The sequence below is a fragment of the Lutra lutra genome, chromosome 6, assembly GCF_902655055.1.
Source record: "Lutra lutra chromosome 6, mLutLut1.2, whole genome shotgun sequence".
Taxonomy (NCBI): Eukaryota; Metazoa; Chordata; class Mammalia; order Carnivora; family Mustelidae; genus Lutra; species Lutra lutra.
Window position 1 is genome coordinate 70,337,550 of NC_062283.1, and position 21,886 is coordinate 70,359,435.

The 21,886-nt window shown below is 35.9% G+C and overlaps 1 protein-coding gene across 3 annotated transcripts in view; it reads right to left on the reverse strand.

The window, feature by feature from the left end:
* GOPC (golgi associated PDZ and coiled-coil motif containing) overlaps window positions 1–21,886 on the reverse strand; it is a 41,921-nt gene that overhangs the window by 5,854 nt on the left and 14,181 nt on the right. For 2 of the 3 annotated variants that reach the window (XM_047734687.1, XM_047734685.1), the window contains exons 2-8: window positions 16,193–16,357; window positions 14,676–14,699; window positions 11,154–11,329; window positions 9,963–10,128; window positions 6,902–6,997; window positions 5,237–5,401; window positions 2,418–2,598 (exon numbers count right to left, since the gene is read on the reverse strand). In XM_047734687.1, the coding sequence (XP_047590643.1) occupies window positions 2,418–2,598; window positions 5,237–5,401; window positions 6,902–6,997; window positions 9,963–10,128; window positions 11,154–11,329; window positions 14,676–14,699; window positions 16,193–16,357 (973 nt within the window). The remainder of the gene's footprint in view (window positions 1–2,417; window positions 2,599–5,236; window positions 5,402–6,901; window positions 6,998–9,962; window positions 10,129–11,153; window positions 11,330–14,675; window positions 14,700–16,192; window positions 16,358–21,886) is intronic. The other variant, XM_047734686.1, reaches the window with a different exon arrangement.

A 21,886-nucleotide genomic window follows, 5' to 3' on the forward strand; every position in this document is an offset into this window, starting at 1 on the left:
GGATTCCAAAGAGTTTTGTTCATGTGGTTTATTAATGTTGTGTGAGTTACTGATGTTTCATATTAGTAATTAAAATTTGAGATAGCTAAAAAAAATTATGACTTATCTTCAATTTTGCAAATATTCTTAAAGTCTGGCTTTAGGGGCACCTGGGTGGCTCAGCTGGTTAGGCATCTGCCTTTGGCTCGGGCCATGGTCCCAGGGTCCTGGGATTGAGCCCTGCATCGGGCACCCTGCTTGGCAGGGAGCCTGCTTCTCCCTTTCCTGCTCCCCCTGCTTGTGCTCTCCCTCCCTCTGTGTCAAGTAAATAAACAAAATCTTTTAAAAAAAATAAAGTCTGGTTTTATCAAAGATAGCTGTTTTTTTTGTTTGTTTGTTTTTGTTTTTTTGCCTCTGCTCAATCTATTGAGTATACAATACAAGTATACAAAAAGCTCACCCTCATAAAGATACACAGTTGGAAGAGGGAAGAGTAGTTTTAATAGGGTTTGCAGCTAACTGTCAATTTTCTTCTTTGATATTATACCAAAATTGCTCGCCACAGAATTGAGCGGTTGGTTCACACTGTTATATTAAAATCCACTTGTCTATATTGCCATTTGAATGACTCTTTTAGCCATGCAGGATTTTGTAACATCTTACACTGGTCATTTGAGTAATATTAGATCACTGAGTTACATAGCAATTCCTAAAGTTGAGATGTTTCATTTTTACTATATCAAAAAAAAAATCACATTTATTAACATCACCACCAATCTTATAAGTTTAGTGTTGGAAAGCTATCAAGCTCATGGTGACTGATAAATGTCTTACAAAATTCTCATTGTCACTTGAAAGCTGAAATTCAGTCACTGGCAATAAACACTATCAGTTGTTTCCCTGAAGTGATGGACTCATCTTGTTCCTTTTATTTTTATTATTTATTTATTTATTTTTAAAGATTTTTATTTATTTGACAGAGATCACACAAGTAGGCAGAGAGGCAGGCAGAGAGAGAGAAGGGGAAGCAGGCTCCTGCTGTGCACAGAGCCCAATGTAGGGCTCGATCCCAGGACCTGAAATCATGACCTGAGCCGAAGGCAGAGGCCCAACCCACTGAACCACCCAGGTGCCCCATCTTGTTCCTTTTAAAGAGAATGGCTGCCAAAGAGTCTGAACAACCTAACTTGTCAGTCATTCTTCAAGTCAGAATTGTCTTCCATGAAAAAAATGGCCAGTTTAGCTAGCTACTTAACCACTTGAGTGCTTTTGAGACCAGCATCTTGGTTCAGCATGTAGACTCATTGCTTTATGTATACTTCTCATCTCATAACACACAATACAAAAAAGACATGCATTCAAGGGTGAAGATTTAATAAAATGAACCGTTTTTACTATTTCATGAAACTGGCATTTTATTCTTCTTCTTTCTTTTACTCTGAGAAGATGGCAAGAAAGAAACAATGATTACTTTAAGAGTAGCACCACTGCCTTGATTCATACTAAGGCAAACAGAAATTTACCCCCACAGCTTTTGCACCATCAGTGCAAATATCAACTCAGAAAAAAAACAAAAACAAAACCAAAAAACAGAAATAAGATTTTAGCATTATTATGAACGGTTTTGCAGAGGGAGTTATTTATCTATTTGAGAAGAGCATGCGCACATGAGTCGGGGGCAGGGGGAAGGGCAGAGGGAGAGGGAGAAGCAGACTCCTTTGTGAGCAGGGAGCCAGAATGAAGGGCTCAGTCCCAGGACACCGAGATCATGACCTGAGCTGAAGGCAGAGGCTTATCGGAATGAGCCACCCAGATGCCCCTATTATAAAGTTTTTATCTCATGAATTCCCTCGAAGGGTCTTCAGGGACCTCCAGAGATTCGCAGATCACAATTTAAGAACCACTGCTCTATGTAAAAGAAAGAGCTAGAATTTCTCTGAACAATAGTAAATAATAGCAAAGACTAAACCAAAAATCCTCAAAATCACATATCCTGATTCTCATAATAATCATAAGACAATGGTCTAATAACATATTCATATTAGTCTACAAATCATTGTCTTATGATAGAAGAATTTGCATTAACACAGCAAGATGACAGTAAGATGTGTATCTACTCTAAAAGACATATATATCAGTCTTTATTTCAGAATCTAGAACACTGGAATTTTTATTTTTTTATTTTTCAAGGATCATTTGTAATTCAGTAACTGGTTATACACTTATCTTAAAGTCCAAGATGAACCTAAGAAACTTCTATGTAAGTAACATTTTGGCACAGTGACCAGTATGCAATAAAACTATAAGCAAAGGAGAGCTTCAATTTGTTAATGATGATTTCCCAACATTAAAAGATCATTACTGAAGAAATCTAAAATTTTGTATTTTAAAAGTTTACTAATGATAAATACATTAATAACTTTTAGAGTAATTTTTACCTTGCAACACTTTGATTTCCCCGCTTGTGTCTTTGCAACTAGCACCGGGATTACTCCCTCCCTCTAACTCATCAAGGTATAAACGGTAGCGATGTCCACTCTCATCTTCATACTCTACATTTTCATCATCAGAATCCACTTCAGGAGCCACATAAACTACTTCAAATTCAATCTCTCCTCTCTAAAGTTAAGAAAGAAAATGAGGAAATCAAGTTACTATAATTATACTCAGAAAATGGTTTCCAAATTCCTTGGGATGTGTAATAGGCATGAGAAGTAGTAAGTAAGACTTCAAATGTAGCTCCTTTCAAGATAACAAATAATGAAATTCTAGAATCTCAAAAGATAGAAAAGCACACAAAGGCCATCACGTCCAGACCAACCCCATGAATCCTAATTTCCTTTTAATAATACAGTAGCTCTTTGTACCAGTCACAGTATTTTTGCTAACAGACCACTAAAAATGAATGCTTAACTACTCAACTTATAAAATTTTAGAACAAATGTTCAGTTTAGAAGTTATTCTGTCATTTTGGACTCGACATAGCAACTCCACCTAGTTAGTCATATCAAAGTTGCACTTAAGGGATCACACAAACTTTTCCTTGACTAATTCAAGAAACCTCTACAATGATTTCTTGTTTCTTACTGAACAGGTCTTGAGCCTTTACTTAACTTTCACTGAGTAACATAATGTTAATAGTAATTATTATAAAAGTTATTTTATTTATTGTGCGAAACTATATCCTTAAATCCTCAGAGTAACCCTACTACAGTACAGTCTCTTTTACATGAATGAGAAACCTGAATGAGCTTTGGAAAGAGCAGATAATTTTTCCAACATAATGAGCAAGTAAATCAGAAAAACAGAAATTTGACTCCAAAATCCTTGCTCTTTCTACTGGACTACATGTATCATATTTGGGGGCGCCTGGCTGGCTCAGTCAGAAAAGCACATGAAGCTTGATCTCAGGGTTGCAAGTACATGATGAGGACAGAGATTACTTAAATAAATAAATGTAGTATTTGTACTGCTATTCTTTTTTTTTTTTTTTAAGATTTATTTATTTTAGAGACAGAGAAAGTGCAGGCAAGGGGAAGTACAGAGGGAGAGGGAGAGGGAGAATCTCAAGCAGACTCCCCGCTGAGTGCAGAGCCTAATGTGGGGTGGGATCTCACGACCCTGAGGATCATGACCTGAGACAAAGCCAAGAGTCAGACTTTTAACTGACTGAGCCACCCAGGCGCCCCTGAACTGCTATTCTTTAAAAAAAACTTATATTCAAGTAAAAAGTTACAGATTATGTTTAAAAAACATTCCAGGGGAGCCTGGGTGGTTCAGTGGGTTAAGCCTCTGGCTCAGCTCAGGTCATGATCTCAGGGTCCTGGGATCCAATTCCACCTCAGGCTCTCTGCTCGGCGGGGAGCCTGCTTCCTCCTCTCTCTCTCTCCTTGCCTCTCTGCCAATTTGTGATCTCTCTCTGTCAAATAAATAAATAAAATCTTTTAAAAAAATAAAAATAAAAAACATTCCAAGTCATTTAATAAGAGACTACAGTCACTACACACAAGTCTGGTATTTGCAACTCTGAAAATTATGGCCTGCCTTTGCTCCAAAGAAAGCATGCCATTTTTCACTGTCACTCGCTAAGTCAGTATCTTTGGTGCGCTGCTTTCCCGGATGTTTATGTTTCAAAATTGTAATACACGCTGAGCATTTCCTTAAAAGTTTGGGACTGCCTGTTTGTATTTCCTTTACCATAGCTGCCATTCATCTCACTCTTAATGCCACCGGATATGGCCAAGTTGGGTTGAGAAAACACCAACTGAAAGAGGTTACGGTTGCATTCTGAGATCTCTCTTAGCAGATAATGCTTACAAATACCACTTGGGGGAGAGAGATGGATTAATGCGGTAGTCTTCCATAAAGTGAATTAGGTCCGTGGGTGGCAGTCATGCAGATAGATTTTAGGCTTAATATGAGGAAGAACTTCCTAAAAATCAGCAATGTACAATAACAGAATGAACTACTTTATCAACAAGTCCCCCCTTTAATATAAATATTTAATTAGTGATATTGTAGAGATTTATACAATGTGTAGTTGAACCACATGAGCTATAAATTCACTTTCAAATTTGAGATTCAATTCTACATTGATGATCCAACAAACATCTCAACGTACTATCGAAATCTAATTTCTTCAACCTTCTTCTTGAAGGAAAAAAGGAAAACAAAACAAAAAAACTTGGTAACAAATAAGACTTGTGGGTATGAATCCCAACTCTAATTTATTTTCTCTGCAACCTTGACCAAATCATTTAATCCCTAAGAACATCAGTTTACTCATTTTAAATTTAAGAGTGTTGGGCTAAATGATTTCTAAGGACCCTTTCAGTTCTAACATTTATGTCTGTAAAACCAGTTGGCTTCTAGCATTACGTTTTCTATAATATCTTCTATTTGTAGTGTTTTAGTCATTAATGATGTTTTGCTTTCTAAGTACCAGGTCCTGTCCTGAGCACTTTATATGAATCAACATACTTAACCCTTACAGTTCTCTGATAAGGACACTGTAGCAGAGCAGAGGACTTAAGTAACTTGCTTAAAGTTATACAGCTGTAGAAAAAGGCAAACAAAATCTTCTTCAGTAAATCTGGCTGAATGTCTTCTATAAAAGGCCCAAATCAAAGGGAACTAGTGTCTATATAAAAACACTTAACTACTTGAAAAGCCTCAAGTACAGGAAGTATAAAATATTCAGTAAATTCAAGAAGAACCAATTGATAGATCCAATTTTAACTGCATAACAGGAACTTACCTGCTGGGAAAGAATGGTTACAGCTTCTTTATGCTTTGTGTCCCTTAGGTTAACTCCGTTAACAGCCAGAATAGCATCTCCCACGTGCAGTCCTCCACATCTATCAGCAGGTTGCCCTGGGTGGATCTCAGAAATGAGGATTGGAACACCATGTTCTTTCCCACCCTAACAAAAAAAAAGAAAAAGAAAAAAGAAAAAAAGGTAGTCAATTAGTTTACTCTTTGTACAATCACAGACTATTCTACTATTCTAACAATAAAACATCTTAAAAATACATTTCAGTAAGCATCTATCCTGTATAAATACTAAAATATTATTTGCCACTTAGGTAATGGTAAATATATTATTACTAGTATCAAAGTTATCTCTGAATAAAACGATAACATACATGTTTTCTAAACACATTCCAAAGGTGTTTTCTAAAACACATTCCAAAGCCAAAAAAAAACCAAACACCAAATGAAAAAACAACAGTCAGCTAAACTCTTTTAAACATAAATAAAAATATTTTACATATTAATAGTCCATAGCACTATTAGATTTTATCAAATCTAAATCACTATATGACTTAGCATTATTTTATGAACTATAAAAATCACTGAAAGAGTATAAGAATCTGAATTTCAGGGATATTAAAATATGAAAAATATGCAACAAAGAATTGATGAAATGCAGTTATTTGGTCCTTTCACTTTTTAGCTTGTGTTATAATTATTTGTGTGTGTATTATTTGTGTATGCATATATATGCATATTATTTGTGTGTATGTATATGAATATTGTTTATGTACATATATACATATCACTTGTGCGTATATATATATATATATATATATAACATATATATGTTATTATTTCTTCTAAAATTTATGCTCTTTAACGGCAGTGCATTCAAAAAGACAGGTAGGTATTCAATAAATACCTATTTATTAGTATAAACTTGACAGGTTTATACCTGTCAAGGTATAAACTTGTACATAAGTTGTATATAAACTTGAAAGGTAAACTTCTTGTGATAAAAAATATTTCTGTATTAAGCAATACGAAAAAGCAAAAGAACTTAGGCAGTATCTAAGTATTACCAAATGAAAAACAGGGTAACCCATCTTATTCATTCTTCTGGAAAAAAGCACTCTAAGGACAGCAAAAGGACTCCAAATATATGTACTTTATAATAGCTGATCTCAGAAATGCTGCCCAAGACAACTGTTTATAAAGGCACCAAATTTAGAAAGGAAGAATATTTGGACTCAACAGCCACTGAAATCTGACAACAAAGAAATGAGTCAAGAGAAAGATAACACATACTCTAGAGAAAAGAACAATATAATCTGGAGTCATTTAACATAGAAGAAAACAATCATGCCCATTCTCAAAGGGTCTGAGATAGAGGCAATCACAGTATATTGTATAAAACTATAACCCCAGTCATAACGAAAATGCTAAATTATACTTAATAAAGTACTAATTTTACTAAGGTAATACTTAATAGTCATTAGGAAAATTTACCAAAAAAAGTTTACACAAAAGTGGTGTTGCCCAGGGGAATAAATTTAGTTATTTAGAGAACATATCCAGAATACTTTGCTTCCCAAGGATGTCCAACACAGGAGCACAATTATCCTAGTTAACTACAGAAGAGGAGACTGGAAGCACTACTTCTTACTGTAATTGAAATGCCAAGGCCTTCATGATCTTCCTTAAGGAGAAGAACTTTTCTAATTGGACCAACACCCTGGCTTTTCTTTAAAGAGTCTTGATCCTTAATGGGAGAAAAAAAGAAGAAAAATTGAAAGGAAAATTAGTACTACTTAAGTGATATATCAAATAGAGTAAACCCAAGCTATATAACTCGCTTTTAGAAATCTTCATTAATTTCCTGGAATGGATACACAGTAAAGTGTTAAGAAAAAAATTAACAGATAAAATGGTAAAATGAAAATAGCAGCTCTGTTAATTTAGTGAAACAGATTTTCTCACGCTTTTGTTAGTTTCTTTGATATTGATTCATCTCCTTTTAAATTGTAGGACATTACAAAGGAAACTATTGCCAGGAATTAACTGATAAGCAAAATCTTCAAAAAATAAGAGTAGTGGGCGCCTGGGTGGCTCAGTGGGTTAAAGCCGCTGCCTTCGGCTCAGGTCATGATCCCAGAGTCCTGGGATAGAGCCCCACATCGGGCTCTCTGCTCAGCAGGGAGCCTGCTTCCCTTCCTCTCTCTCTCTGCCTGCCTCTCTGCCTACTTGTGATCTCTGTCTGTCAAATAAATAAATAAATAAAATCTTTAAAAAAAAAAATAAGAGTAGTAAGATGTTTATTTTTACTAGAAAATATCATAAAGATCTACATCATTTTAACTAATTTGCAGAATTAAAAAAATAAATTGCCAATTGAATCATTAATTACTTTTCATTCTGTTGAGCTCTGGAGTCTACCTCTAAAATAAAGGACTTTGCTCCATAAATTAACCTTTCTCTGGTACCTTTACTTTTTCCTTCTCTGCTAAGTTCCACCCCTGTCCAGCACATACACAAATTCTAAGCCTCTTCCAGCTCTGAATACCAACCATGTGAAAACATAAAACAAAATAAAAACCTTTAATTACTACTGTCTTCTTTAGCTACCACCCTCCATCTTTCCTTAACCTTCACACAAAGTTAATCCCTATGATACCTACTTCCTTGCCTCCCACATTCATTATTTCAGTCACTGTAATTCGGGTTTTGTGCCCACCTGTTCTATTAAAACTGTCTTCTCTCCAGTCACTGGCAACCAACCTGACTATATCCAATGTATAAATTTTAGTCACTATCCTACTTAAACATTGTGGAAAGTTGATACTGTTCACTAACCCCTTCGTGAAACCCTCTTTTCCTTGGTTTCTATTACATTACTTTACTAGATGGACTATATCTGACAGCTCCATTTCAGACTCCCTTCTTCGGTGATCCATGTCTTTCCCTCACTCCCTAGAAGTTTCTTTCCATCCCTGGCCTCCTATTCTTTTTATTTTCTATATACTTCCCTCGGTTATTTAATCAATTCCATGGTTTGGTTATAACAGATAGATGATTTACCTAATATTTCTTCAACTCAGACTTCTCCTAAATTCCAGAGTCATATAGCCAACAGGATATATTTTGTTTGTCCCAATGGCACCTCAAATATTACATGTCGAAAACAAATCTCATTTTTCTCCCCCAAATCTTCCTTTTCCTCTATTTGCTTTATCAGTGAATGCCATCATCTCACTCAACTGTCTGCACCAAAAACCTATACTCTTCCTTCTCATTTACCCACATAACCAAATCAGTTAATCACCAAGTCTTCTTGATTCTTTTTTTTTTTTTTCTTTTTAAGTAGGCTCCACACCCAGTGTGGGGCTTAAATTCATGACCCTGAGATTGAAAGTCACATGCTCTACTGACTGAGCCAACCAGGTGCCCCCAACTCTCCTTGATTCTAATTCTCTCAAAGCTACCCTTCCTCTCAAATATACTCCCCCTACATTCATCACTTTCTCCTCAGGTTACTACTGTGTCTTTCTCATGTAGGCCCTCTCCCAATATATTCTCTTCACTACGCCAAAGTAATGTGTCAAAATAATGTTAAATCTTGAGTCCACCATTTTATTAAAAATCCCATGATTATCAGGTAAAAGTTCATAATCCTTTAGGTAGCATGAAATACCTTTTGCCGTCTAGCCACTGCTTGGAATTTAATGGTCCCCAATGTCCCAGAGAAGCAATGGCATAAGTGCTTATTGTAATCCCCACTCTTCTCTCACCAACTTCATGTACATGTCAATTCTCACAATAATCTTTACAGAGGCAACAAATACTTGAACTTGTTTAAGGCCATGGTTTATCTGGTACTAAGACATGTAAGCCACTGGGAAGGAGTCAGACATACTTTTATTATGGAAGGGCTTATATTTTCAGACAGCTGTAGTAATGAAATTTAATCAAGATTTATTCAGATAGAAAAGCCCTTGTACACTGGTGGCTACAGACGCAGACAGTTGGACACAGATCTCAAATTCCATCTTAATTCAAGACCAAACAGGTGGAAAAAACTACAGTAGAATCAAGTTACCAAAAACTTCCTTTAAGAACTACCCCCCAAATACTTGCCAATCTATTAATCAATTTATTTAAAAATATTTATTAAAATTAATAATTTTAAATTAATTATTAGTGACAAATTACTAATGTTCTCTGCTAAGCTTTAAAAAACAATTTAAATATGCATAATCATGATCCAGGAAAATTCTGAAATATGAGCCAAAGCATAAGCAATATGTCTTTGCTAGCAACAGTTCAGTTTTCAGAAATATCACTTTCAGGGCATTTCAGGGTAAATCAACCAAGAACTTTATGTATCTATTCTAAATACATTTAATTCTACTTTCCCTTTTTAAATAATGGCTTTAGGGGCGCCTGGGTGGCTCAGTGGGTTAAGCCTCTGCCTTCGGCTCAGGTCATGATCTCAGGGTCCTGGGATCGAGTCCCACATCGGGCTCTCTGCTCAGCAAGAAGCCTGCTTCCCTCTCTCTCTCTCTCTGCCTTCCTCTCCGTCTACTTGTGATCTCTCTCTCTGTCAAATAAATAAATAAAATCTTTAAATAATGGCTTTAAATACTACTAGAATAAAAAACATGGTAAGGACTTCTGACTAAAGGAAAAAGGAAGAGGCTGAGTAAGAAAGAGTAATAAAGCAAACATACATGGCCTGGAGGGGCTTGCATTGGTCGCTTCAGGTCATTACGTCCTCTACAGGCTCTGATCACAGTTTTGTGACGATGCAAATGTATTTCAGCTTCCAGCTGATTCCACAGCTTATCATGAGCTGGTCCCTTCATATCTCGTCCTAGTAACTGTATTTGTTGGACCCTTTATATTGAGAAAAGAGTTAATTCAGTTAGTTTTTCATTATTATAATTTTTATTACAGAGAGAATTCAGAAAAACTACTGAACACAAATAGCTTTTGCATAAATGTGTTAGTAATAAAACAAATCCCTTTAGGAACCTCCTGAGGTCTCTCAGATTTGTAAAATACCAAAAGTCTGAAAAGAACAGATGTCGAGAGAGAACTAATTTCTTTAAAAAAGAATGAATGAGACCTTTTCTAATCATATACTTAATTCAAATACATCTCAAAACAATTTTTGAGACTAATGTCAATGACCATGTTTCACATCTTGCACACAATCAGGGTAGGTCAATAAACTCAGATACTATTGAATACTAGGTCTTTACAAGAGTCTAACTGTACAAAAACATTTCTTTTAATGACAGTTGTTTTTTTTTTTTTTTTTTACAAAATCATTATTTTAAATATGGCAAAAGTCAGAAAATGTTCACTTCAACATGATATAAATTACTTTTATTTGCTCCACATCAGTTCTTAATACGGTATCAAAACAATGAGTAAAAAAGTATTTACAAAAATAATAAATCACTAAAGTCTGTGAATAATTAACTTTAAAAAATTAATGCAAGCAGAACTCTGTATTATTATGATAAAGTCACTGTCATTCCAATGTGTTTGGAGGTTCAAAAAAGATTACATTTCAATGATCATAGAAAGAATTCCTTATGGAAGTCATGCTGTACATGGGAACATCATCTTTTATGGTTTCAAGGCAGGAAATGGCTGAAAAGTGCAGATGTAGAGTTATTTGCGTTTCAAAATAAGTTCCTATCAGTGTGTGTGTGTAAACCAGAAATACTTATGTAGTATGGCTAAATAAATCTGCAATATATAATGCTATCAGTATTAACAACAATAAGCTATACCCAACTGTAAAATAACTCTTTAAAGATTAATGTTTCATTTACTACAAGAGGTAAGAATCAACCTCATTAAATATCCAATTTGTTACCTCGGAGTACAAGGTACTCATTTTTACACACCTTCCTGCCAGTTCCTTATCCAAGTACTTAGCAGCCAGTCTTGCCCCATAAACTTCAGCCTGGAGAACAGCTATGTGTCTTCGAAGAGCTTCATTCTCTCTTCTCAACAACTTCACCTCAGCTTCAAGTTGAGCTTCTTTCATTTTTTCTTTTTTGTTTGCTTCAAGCTCTCTCTCCTATTTTCATTAAAACAAAAACAAAAACAAAAAAACCACAATGCAATGAAAATACTCTTAAGGCTTTTCGGCAACAGACCATGTTCCTCAAAATACATAAAAGCGCACACAGTCTACAATACCAACAATGAAAGCATGTAATAAAAGTTACTTCATTTCTATAAAATGGAACACAAAAACAAAGATTTGGATCCAATTCTTTTTAACTAGTACCAGAAGGTGTTGGGACCGCTTCCACATAAGATAATTCTGTGCTTTAGGGTACTTTGACACTGAGGATACTAAGAGAATTAGTCTTCTCTAAGCTCACGTCATCATATACTAATAGGAGTGGCTTCAATGAATAATTACATCTGCTCTCTATTTCCTTTCTAAAAATGTCTCAAGAAACTAAACTAAAATAAAAATAATCATTCTGGTGGTTGCATCCACACATTTAATTAACTTTAACACAACAATTCTTTTTTGTTGCTGTTTGTTTTTGTTGATGTGGTTTTTAAACTTTATTTTTTAAAGATTTTATTTATTTATTTATTAGGGAGATAGCACAAGCAGGGAGAGTGGTAGGCAGAGGGAGAAGCACGCTTCCTGCTGAGCAAGGAGCCTGATGGGGACACGATCCCAGGATCCTGGGATCATGACATGAGTCAAAGGCAGATACTTAACAGACTGAGCCACCCAGGCATCCCTAATGCAATAATTCTATAAACAAGTCAAAATCCTTCAGTTACACAGATAGATTCTACAGCTAATTTACCTTAGAGGACTATAAGAAACTTACACTGCTTAAATTAGAACACTCTAATTTTTTAAAGAATGTTTGATGGTCATGGAAAAATGCTGGTAACAAATGCACTGAAACATTTACACATTAAAAAAATTTTTCTACTTAAGTATATCTATGGTATAGATTATCACTGAATTTGGGGATCTGATTCATCTATCTGTCCATATGCCAAAGTAAATGAGGTTAAAATATGAAAATGTTCGCAGAGGAAAACAGGGCCTCACCTGCCTTCTATGAGGTAGGATGGACATTCAATTTTAGCTCTCATAAAAGGATGCCGTCCCTGCTCCACTTGGTGGATAGTCCATATATGTGAATTGAAGGTGTTAGCCAGAGTATAAAACCTCAAGATCTTTGCCATCCAATATTTATCACGAGCTTACACATGAGAAATAATGCTTCCTATGTCTGTTCCTATAAATCAGGGGTGACTAATGTAAATGACTTCAGGGCCCAAGCACAAAACAGAGAAGCCAATACAAGACAAAGTAGAGTGGAAAATGGAAGGTACAAAATCCTGCCTAAAGGCAGTCAAATTCAAACACACACACAAACTGTGGCTAAATAAAACTCTTCTGAAAGTTGAGTAAGGGCCCTGCTAGATATTTTAAGTGTTATTTTTGGATCAAGAAAACTATCCAAACATTGTAAACTTCCATTTATCCTTTCGCTGCCTTACAGAACTGCTTTTACCGACTCGCTGATTCAGAGAATCTATAAATCTTGTGAAAATGTGGCTGTATTTGTTGACGAGATGTGGAAGACACTGTTCACTATGTCCCCTTTGTGAGACAAATAAAGATCTAGCTCAGCACCAGAAAAAGTGTTTCTCTTGAGCAAATGGCAGGTGATACTGTTTCTATTGTATGGGAACTGATGATTATAATGATTCCCCTTTTTATTACGGATATTAAGCTGAGAAACAAATTTAAACAAACTTCTAACGATTCTGGAATATATTTTGGCACTAAGGTAACTGTCTGCTTTGGTCTCCTGTTTTGACAACAGTGTGTCAATAAATGATGCAGCTAAGCCTCAATGTATCATATACTCAAATATAAGGCAGGGAGTATCAGTCTTAAACACACATAAAAATATACAAGCTGAAATGAGTGATTACCAAATGGCAGATATATTTATCACCTCTTCGATTAAAAATAATTTGTTGTTATTATAAATAGAGAAAAACTAATTATCAGGCTTTTTCAACTTCTGTAAAAAAATATAACCATTAGACCATAATTTCTAGATACTGTTTTTCAAGATTTTGAATAATTCAGAATCCTCCTTTTACAACAACCTTGGAATTATTAAAATCACAATTTATTTCAGAACCTATTTCCTAAAAGGCAAGTATCAGTTCCAAAATAAAATCCCACAGTTTGGATGACGTGAACAAAAATCTTTTTTATGAAATTTACTGATGTTAATGCTATTTGTTTCAGAAAAAGAATTCCAGAAGAGCAAGTATTCTTTGGTTTATGGACTAAATAAACTTTATGTTGAGAAGTTTCTACTTACAATTACTTCGATGAGCTATTTATACAATAATAATGAAATCTAAAAAACGCATAAGTCACCATTTTGCTCTCATGATTCAAATCCCTAACGAATCTGACAAACTCTCAGGCCTGAAAATAACATTTGCAAGCACAAATAGGACTAAGAAAACTGAAGTTAATCACTTTTAGTTTTAAAGAAAAAATATGTATCTTTCGTTAACCTGTTTAATAGGTAATAAGCAAGAAGCTCATTTTCTACTCAGAGAACCACAAGAAATAAAGCCATAAGACAAACTGGAACTTGATTAGGTTAGGATAGTGAGAAAAATATTAAGAATTTATATATTGATATTTTCTAAAATAAGTTCTGGTAAAGAGTCTCAAAAATCAGTTGTTTCAAAAGCCACACCATTGGGGCGCCTGGGTGGCTCAGTGGGTTAAGCCGCTGCCTTCGGCTCAGGTCATGATCCCAGGTCCTGGGTTCGAGCCCCACATCGGGCTTTCTGCTCAGCAGGAAGCCTGCTTCCTCCTCTCTCTCTCTGCCTGCCTCTCTGCCTACTTGTGATTTCTCTCTGTCAAATAAATAAATAAAATCTTTAAAAAAAAAAAAAAAAAAGCCACACCATTATTCCAAGACTGCTAAAAAGTTATAATACATGCAGTGGGTGAATAAGAAACCAACATGCACATTCTTTCTCCAGGGATAAACTCAAATAGAAAAAGAGGAAAAACCTAGATCTGTTTAATGTTAACATCCAAACACTCAAGTGGGAAAACCAACTGCTCTTTTGAAGCAGAGGTCTGAGCAAGTTACAAGGCCCAGAAGTTGTCAATTATTAATGGGTTCTGCAAATAACGGTTACAAATCCCAAACAGAAGAAAAATCTTTAACAACGTGTAGTGAGAAAAGAGCAAACTTTTCAGGTACTGGCAGATTAAGAAACTATCATCATGAATACCATTTCCAAATACAAAGTGACAACATGTAATATGCAAATAAGACACTAAGAACACTTCAGCATGACATACTAACGCAAAACAGAAACAACATACTTACCAGCTCCTCCACAGAGGGGACAGACTTAAGATATAAGAAAAAAGTTTGATAATTAGAAAAATATCAAACAAATGAATGTATCTAGTGGTATAATCATTATAATGAAAATTCCTGTATGCTGAACATCATTGGGGTAAAAGTTCATTAGAACAAATATACTTGCATATCCATAAATAATAGTAACTCCATAGTGTTAGATTAAAACTACTTGTTTCATCACCATAGCACCCTGTTTCAGATCTAATGTTAAAACTTCAAGTAAATTCTTTTCTAGTGAAAAAGTACACTGTTTCTCAACGTTACCATCAAACATCCCAAAGAAGAGGCGAGAAATCTGACTCATTTCAGTTAAACAGAACAAGGTTACTAACTTAAGATTCATAGAATTTCTAAATTTAAAACGTTTAAATAAATACTCAGTTAAATAAATTCTAACATCAGTATTAGAAACCCAATCAAATGAAATTAATGGAAATCAAGTAAAACTTAAAAATGTATGACTATCATCATCATCATTTCATCTCCCTGGCTCTCCCAAACTGTACCTGTCTTATTGCTGTGTCCTCTATGGTCAAACAAGTGTCTGGCACATAGTACACACTTAATATATAGGAGATTAAGCTGAAATGAAACTTAAACAAATTTTCTACTTAAACAACCTGTATTAAGAGGGCAAAGGTTAACTATGGAAAATGTCTATAATGAGTATTATACAAACATTAAAGAATGTTCAGTGGCAGGAAAAATGCTTATAAGAGCAACAGAAAAAAATGTGCCACTGGTTGGCACCTAATTCCGTTCTCCCCTTCTTCCTTATTAACAGGGCTCCAGATTGACTGGAGATGGCCATGTGACCAGCTGAGAGGCTGAAATGCAAGCTGGGGTTGCCAATGAGATGGCTAACTGGACGGGCAAAAATCGCTGAGGAGGATTTCATGAAAAGTTCTTTTAAGAAGGTTAATGCAGCGTGGAAGCATCCTTTTGCCCTTAGATTCTTCCTTCTTCCTGCCTGGAATGAAGAAATCCTAAGGATGGAAACCATGAGCTAAAAATGGCAGACCACAAAACCTGGATATACCTAGTTATCTATGGAGGTATTATACCAGCTCTAGACTACCTATATCAGACTCGGGAGGAAATAATTTGTACTACTCGAGAATAATCCCAATGTTATTTGGCTTTCTGTTACATGCAGCAGAACTTAATCCTAACCGATCCAATAGGGCAAAAATTACGTTTACAGGTTATAATCACAAATACCTTTAAAATATATTTACACAGATACTTTCAAATAGGAAAACAACCCCATTCTAAGTATCAACTGCTTATTGGTATTATCCCTTCTCACCCTCGCTAATAAGACTGTGGATGCTCGTAAAGATCTTGACATCTACTGCGTTTTCTAAATTTCCCACAATGAGCATATATTACCCTCTATATTCAAAAGCCTCATTAAAAACTGTCCTCTTCACCCTCTAAAATACATGTTAGTATATGTCACCTTCTAAACTACTTACCAGTTTTGCCTTAATGGTACCAGAGTCAACACTCTGACCAGTCTTAGCACGGAGCTGAAGCTGGGTAGAGTGCAGCTGTAAAAGCTGATCGTGGACTTCTTTCTCCAACACAACTTTCTCTGCCTGGGTCTCTGTCAGCTCAGATTTCAGATCCACCAACTGTGCCTTATAAAAGAACAACAATAAAAACCATCAAGTAAGCTAATTTTCTTTATTTTGACTCTATTATTTAAAGATGACACAGAGAAACTACCTTTAAAATGAACAGATGAACTGAGTTGTAAGACATCCAACTAAACAGTCATAAATTCAATAGCACAGGTAAGATATCTGAGTGGCAAGAGAACCAACTCTACCATAAACAGTACCTTCTTTTTTTAAAATAAAGTCTGTTTGCTTGTTTATAATCTCTATACCCAATGTAGGGCTCACATTCAAAACCCCAAGATCAAGAGTCCCATGCTCTTCCAACTGAGCCAGCCAGGGACCCCCATCTCCTAATACCTCCTAATAGCACAGAATGCTACTTCCATTTTACTTTGCTTATTTGAAGAGGGCTTTTCACTGTCTCACCTTTACCTACAAAGCTTACGAAAATATAGAGATATGGGATGGTTCATCATCTTCAGGGATAACGTGTGCTACAGTAGTCCACTAACATTAATGGTATAGCAAAGGAGAGGCAAGTGGCCACCCCAGATAATACTAGCCCACATCAACCAACCCACTATCTAGTAATTACTTCAGGTGCTAAGGTGGGAGCCACTGAGGTCACAATGGGCCTAAATATCAGAGTTAAGGGTAAGCTACAGTTCTGCTATAGCAGAACAACTCCTCAGAACCACTTATACATTCAAGTTGAAGTTTCTACTTTTCACAACTGGTATGTTTTACAATTGCATACAGAATATGTTTCTTGTGGGTCTGGTCTTCCAAACTGGCCAACAGATTAAAGCTCAAGGAAAGGTCTGAGTTTTCTATTTAAATGCAACATAATTGGCCTAAGCATCAAGGGGCTCAATGAGAAAAGAATTGTGGGAAATATCTTTAAAATTATAGATAATTATTTATGTCTTGGAGAATCTTTCTTATCAACTTAGGTGATCTAAATGCAAGCCCACTAAAGAAAAATGTGGCAAGTTACAAATATATTTAGAATTAGTCATCCCAAGAAATTCAAAGCAAAGGAAGGTTTAAAGAGTGTTAGTGAGGGAAAGAGAGTTCAGAAGTGCTTGGAAGTTAAATGACAAGGACAAAACAGAAGTAGTAAAGCAGTCTAAAGATGGAAAGAAGACTAGCAGAGGCAGAGAGAAACCAGAAGCAACTTGGGTAAATTCTCTGGGTTCAACGACCAAAGGACTAAAATACATCTCTGCATCCCAACTGCACCAATCAGTACCTAGTACACAAAAGATGTTCAGGAAATATCTTTAAGTTGAAATGAATGCTAAGACTAGCCCTGTGCTTCCAAATAAATCACTCTGTCCTCACTGGTTTCCCTAATTTTAAAACAGGGATAATATCCATGGCTTTGACTATTCTCATGAGATTATTAATCTTATACATGAAAGCACTTACTACAATACGAAGATGTTATTATCAAGGAGATTAGATTACTCAGAGAAGTTTTCTTCTCTCAGTAATGCTCAGACTGCCCAAGACTGGTTAGGAACATGAAGCTGGATGACTAGTTCTGGATGAAAGACCAAAACTAAGATTTATTCCCAATGGAAATCACTACATGCTCTCAATGACATTTTTGGTTTTGTTTCAATCACAGCTTTCTTGAGATATAATTGCTGTACCATAAAATGTACTTTAAAGGTATACCATTGAGGGGCACCTGGGTGGCTCAGTGGGTTAAAGCCTCTGCCTTCCGCTCAGGTCATGATCCCAGGGTCCTGGGATTGAGCCCCACATCGGGCTCTCTGCTAGGCAGGGAGCCTGCTTCCCTTCCTCTCTCTCTGCCTCTCTCTGCCTACTTGTGATCTCTCTCTCTGTCAAATAAATAAATAAATTCTTTAAAAAAAAAAGGGTATACGATTGAGCAGTTTTTAGTATATTTCGTAGAGTTATGCAACCATCATCACTGTATAACTTTGAAACATTTTTTTCCAATGCCATTTTAGCAACATGCTATTTGCAGGAAAAGTGAAGACAGGGACTTCACCCTTTAGCAACACCCTATTGTAGCTTTTCAAATGATGTTATCATGGGAACATTGGAAATGGAAATAAAGCATTTCAGAATGCTGAAAGGAAATTGCTGGCAACACAGACTGGATTCCAGTGGAGAGTTAGATCAACAATGACAAATACTTGAAGCTTAGAGAATACTGAAGCCATTGAAAGAAATAGCAAAATCAAGATGGTAGCTTATTTAGACTTGAGGGAGTTAGATAAGTTTTAGACATGTTTGATTTTTGTGTTAGCCATGATATAATCAATAGGAACTATCTCACAGAATGTTGGAAATTAAAAAAAAAAAAAAGTGATAAATTGGGACTCGGGTTGGCACAAGAAGCACAGAGATAGGAATTTATATCCTAAGACTGAATTAGAGGGAAAACAGATGGCCAAGGACTGGGGCTTGGGTAACAACCAGAGGTAGAAGAAAAGAGGTGGCATGCTATAAATAGAAACCAGAATGTTTCATAATGTAAACACTGCTGCATCTTGCCCGTGTTACTTCTTGGAGATCGCTCCCTATCAGGAGAACTTCCTCATTGCTTCTTATATTATTTTTATTCATGTATAACTTACATCAGAGAAGTACACACACAATGAATTCCAGAAAAAAAAAGGTCTACTGAACTACCATCCAGATAAAGAAACAGGGCAGTATTAGCACTTGGGGACTCTCCTTGTGGCTCCTTCCTAATCACTACCTCCACTTTCATCCACAGAATTATTAGAGTAATACCCTGAATTCTAACACCACAACTAGTTTTGCCTGTTTTTGAATGTTATATAAAGAGAATCATATAGTATGTTCATTCATGCCTGGCTTTTGCCTTAAGCTTATGTTTATGAGATTCATCTTTTGTATAGCTGCAGCTCATTCATTTTCACTACTATATAGTATTCACTAAATGAAAACACCAAAATTTACCATTCTTTTTGATTATTTATGCTGTTTTCCAGTTTTTGACTATTAAATTGATATTTATATAAACCTGCCTTTTGGTACATATGGAATACAGTTCTGTTCAGTATATATCTAAGAGACAAAATGCTGGTTTACAATGTATGAGGACATTAAACCTTGGCAAATAAAGTCAGTTTTCCAAGTTATTGCGCAACTGACATGCCCATCATGTATGAGAACTCTGATGGCTTTACATCCTTGCCTTCACTTGGTATTGTCAATCTTTTTACTTTTAGCCATTCTGGTAGGAAAGCAGTAGAATTCCATCATGATTTTAACTAAACCTTCTTGATTACTAATAAGGTTAATCACCTTTTTCATATGTTTACTGGCCATCTGATTAGTCTGTTTTGTGAAGTGCCTATCAAGTCTCTTGCCTATTTTTCTACACGATAATCTATTTTTTTCTTCTTCTTGCAAGCACACACTCTCTTTCCCCCTCCCTCCAAACACACACACACACACACACACCATTATGAGTAGGAGAATGGGCAAAAAGGGGTGAACAGGAATGAAAGGTACAGGCCTTCAGTTATAGAATGAGTAAGTCACAGGATGAAAGGTATGGCATAGGAAACATATTCAACAGTATTATAATAGCGCTGCACGACAGATGGTAGCTACATCTATGCTGAGCAGAGCAGAGCATATTTGTACATCTGAAACTAATGTCACATTGTGTATCAACTACCCTTCAGTTTTTAAAAAAAGATTTAAATGCTAAAAGAAATAATTATGCTAGTAGTTGACTCTGTTCTTTGAATATAATAAACATACACAAGAGATTAAAGTAGAACGTCATTTCCATTGTCTTCTAAAAGGGTATGTAACAGTTTTCACACAGTGTCTTTCACAAATACTCCTAACTGAAAAACTTAGAAAAGAAAAAAAAAACCTTACATGTATGATAAATATCTTATAGATCTTCTTCCATTTAACAAAAATATGCCTACCAAAATAATTATAAACCTTTAAAATCACCTGTTACTAGACAATGTTCAGTATATCTTGAAGACCGCTCCTTTAAAATACAAGTAAGTCTTGTGGCACCTGGGTGGCTCAGCCAGTTAAGTGTCGGCCTTCGGCTCAAGTCATGAGCTCAGGGTCGTGGGATCGAGCCCCGCATCAGGCTCCCTGCTCAGCAGGGAGTCTGCTTCTCCTTCTCCCTCTGCCCCTAATCTTGTGCTCTCTCTCATACACTCTATCTCAAATAAATAAATAAATAAAATCTTTAAAAATGTCTATCTAAAAAGTCCTTCTTAGTAAAAAAAAAAAATCAAAAACTCAAAAACCTATAGGTTTTTTATAGTCTTTGAAACAAAGTGATCACAAAAGGAAAGCAAATATTTGAAAAATATACACTCTTTTTGATCAATATGAAGATTATAATAAAGTGAACCTACACTCAGAAATAGTTTAAAATAAGCCATGTAATCTATCACAACCCTTACCTCTTTTTTTCATCACAGTGACTTTCATTCTGCATGTCGTATTTCTTTATACTATTGTCTAATATATTCCTCTATGCAGATTGGGAATATATTCCTGTACGTAGATCTGTTAACTGGAAGTTAGATCTAAAGGTTTAATTAGGGTGCCTGGCTTGCTCAGTCAGTTGAGCATATGACTCCTGATTTTGTGGTTGTGTGAGTTTGAGCCCCATGCTAGGTGTAGCAATAACTTACAAATTAAAAAACAAACAAACAAACAAAAAACAACTTCAAAGGTTTAATTAGATTTACTTAATTAAATCTTTGTGATAAGGCGTATATTTTGTGTTTCAAAAGGCATATACTGGGGCGCCTGGGTGGCTCAGTGGGTTAAGCCGCTGCCTTCGGCTCAGGTCATGATCTCGGGGTCCTGGGATCGAGTCCCACATCGGGCTCTCTGCTCAGCAAGAAGCCTGCTTCCCTCTCTCTCTCTCTCTGCCTACCTCTCCGTCTACTTGTGATCTCTCTCTGTCATATAAATAAATAAAATCTTAAAAAAAAAAAAAAAAAGGCATATACTGCCTGGTAGTCCCAATATGATTTATCTTTCAAACCAAAAACCTCATGAGTTATTAATAACTGAGTAAAACTCCTAGAGTTAAGAAAGAAGTTAAAGGAGCACCTGAGTGGCTCAGCCATTAAGCGTCTGCCTTTGGCTCAGGTCAAGATCTTGGGGTCCTGGGATCAAGCTCCACATCGGGCTTCCTGCTCAGCAGGAAAACAGAGTAGCACGTGGGACTTTTGAATGTGGACTATTACAAACATGGACCTAAGTCAAATAATTTCTCAAGAGTTGCCCTACTTAAAAAATAAATAAAAATTCTTTACAGAGAGAAGATACAGATATTAAAATTTGAAGCCCAGGCTCTCTATCCATCCTTGTTCAACAGACAGATGCATCTTCTTGTGCAGTGCCAGCCGGGATTTGAATTTGGCCATCCTGGGCACCTGGGCACCTGGGCACCAATACTGCTTTTAACTCTGGCAAAGTTGAAACTGTTACCATCAATGACCCTTTTACAACCTCAACTACATGGTCTGTGTGTTCCAGTATGAC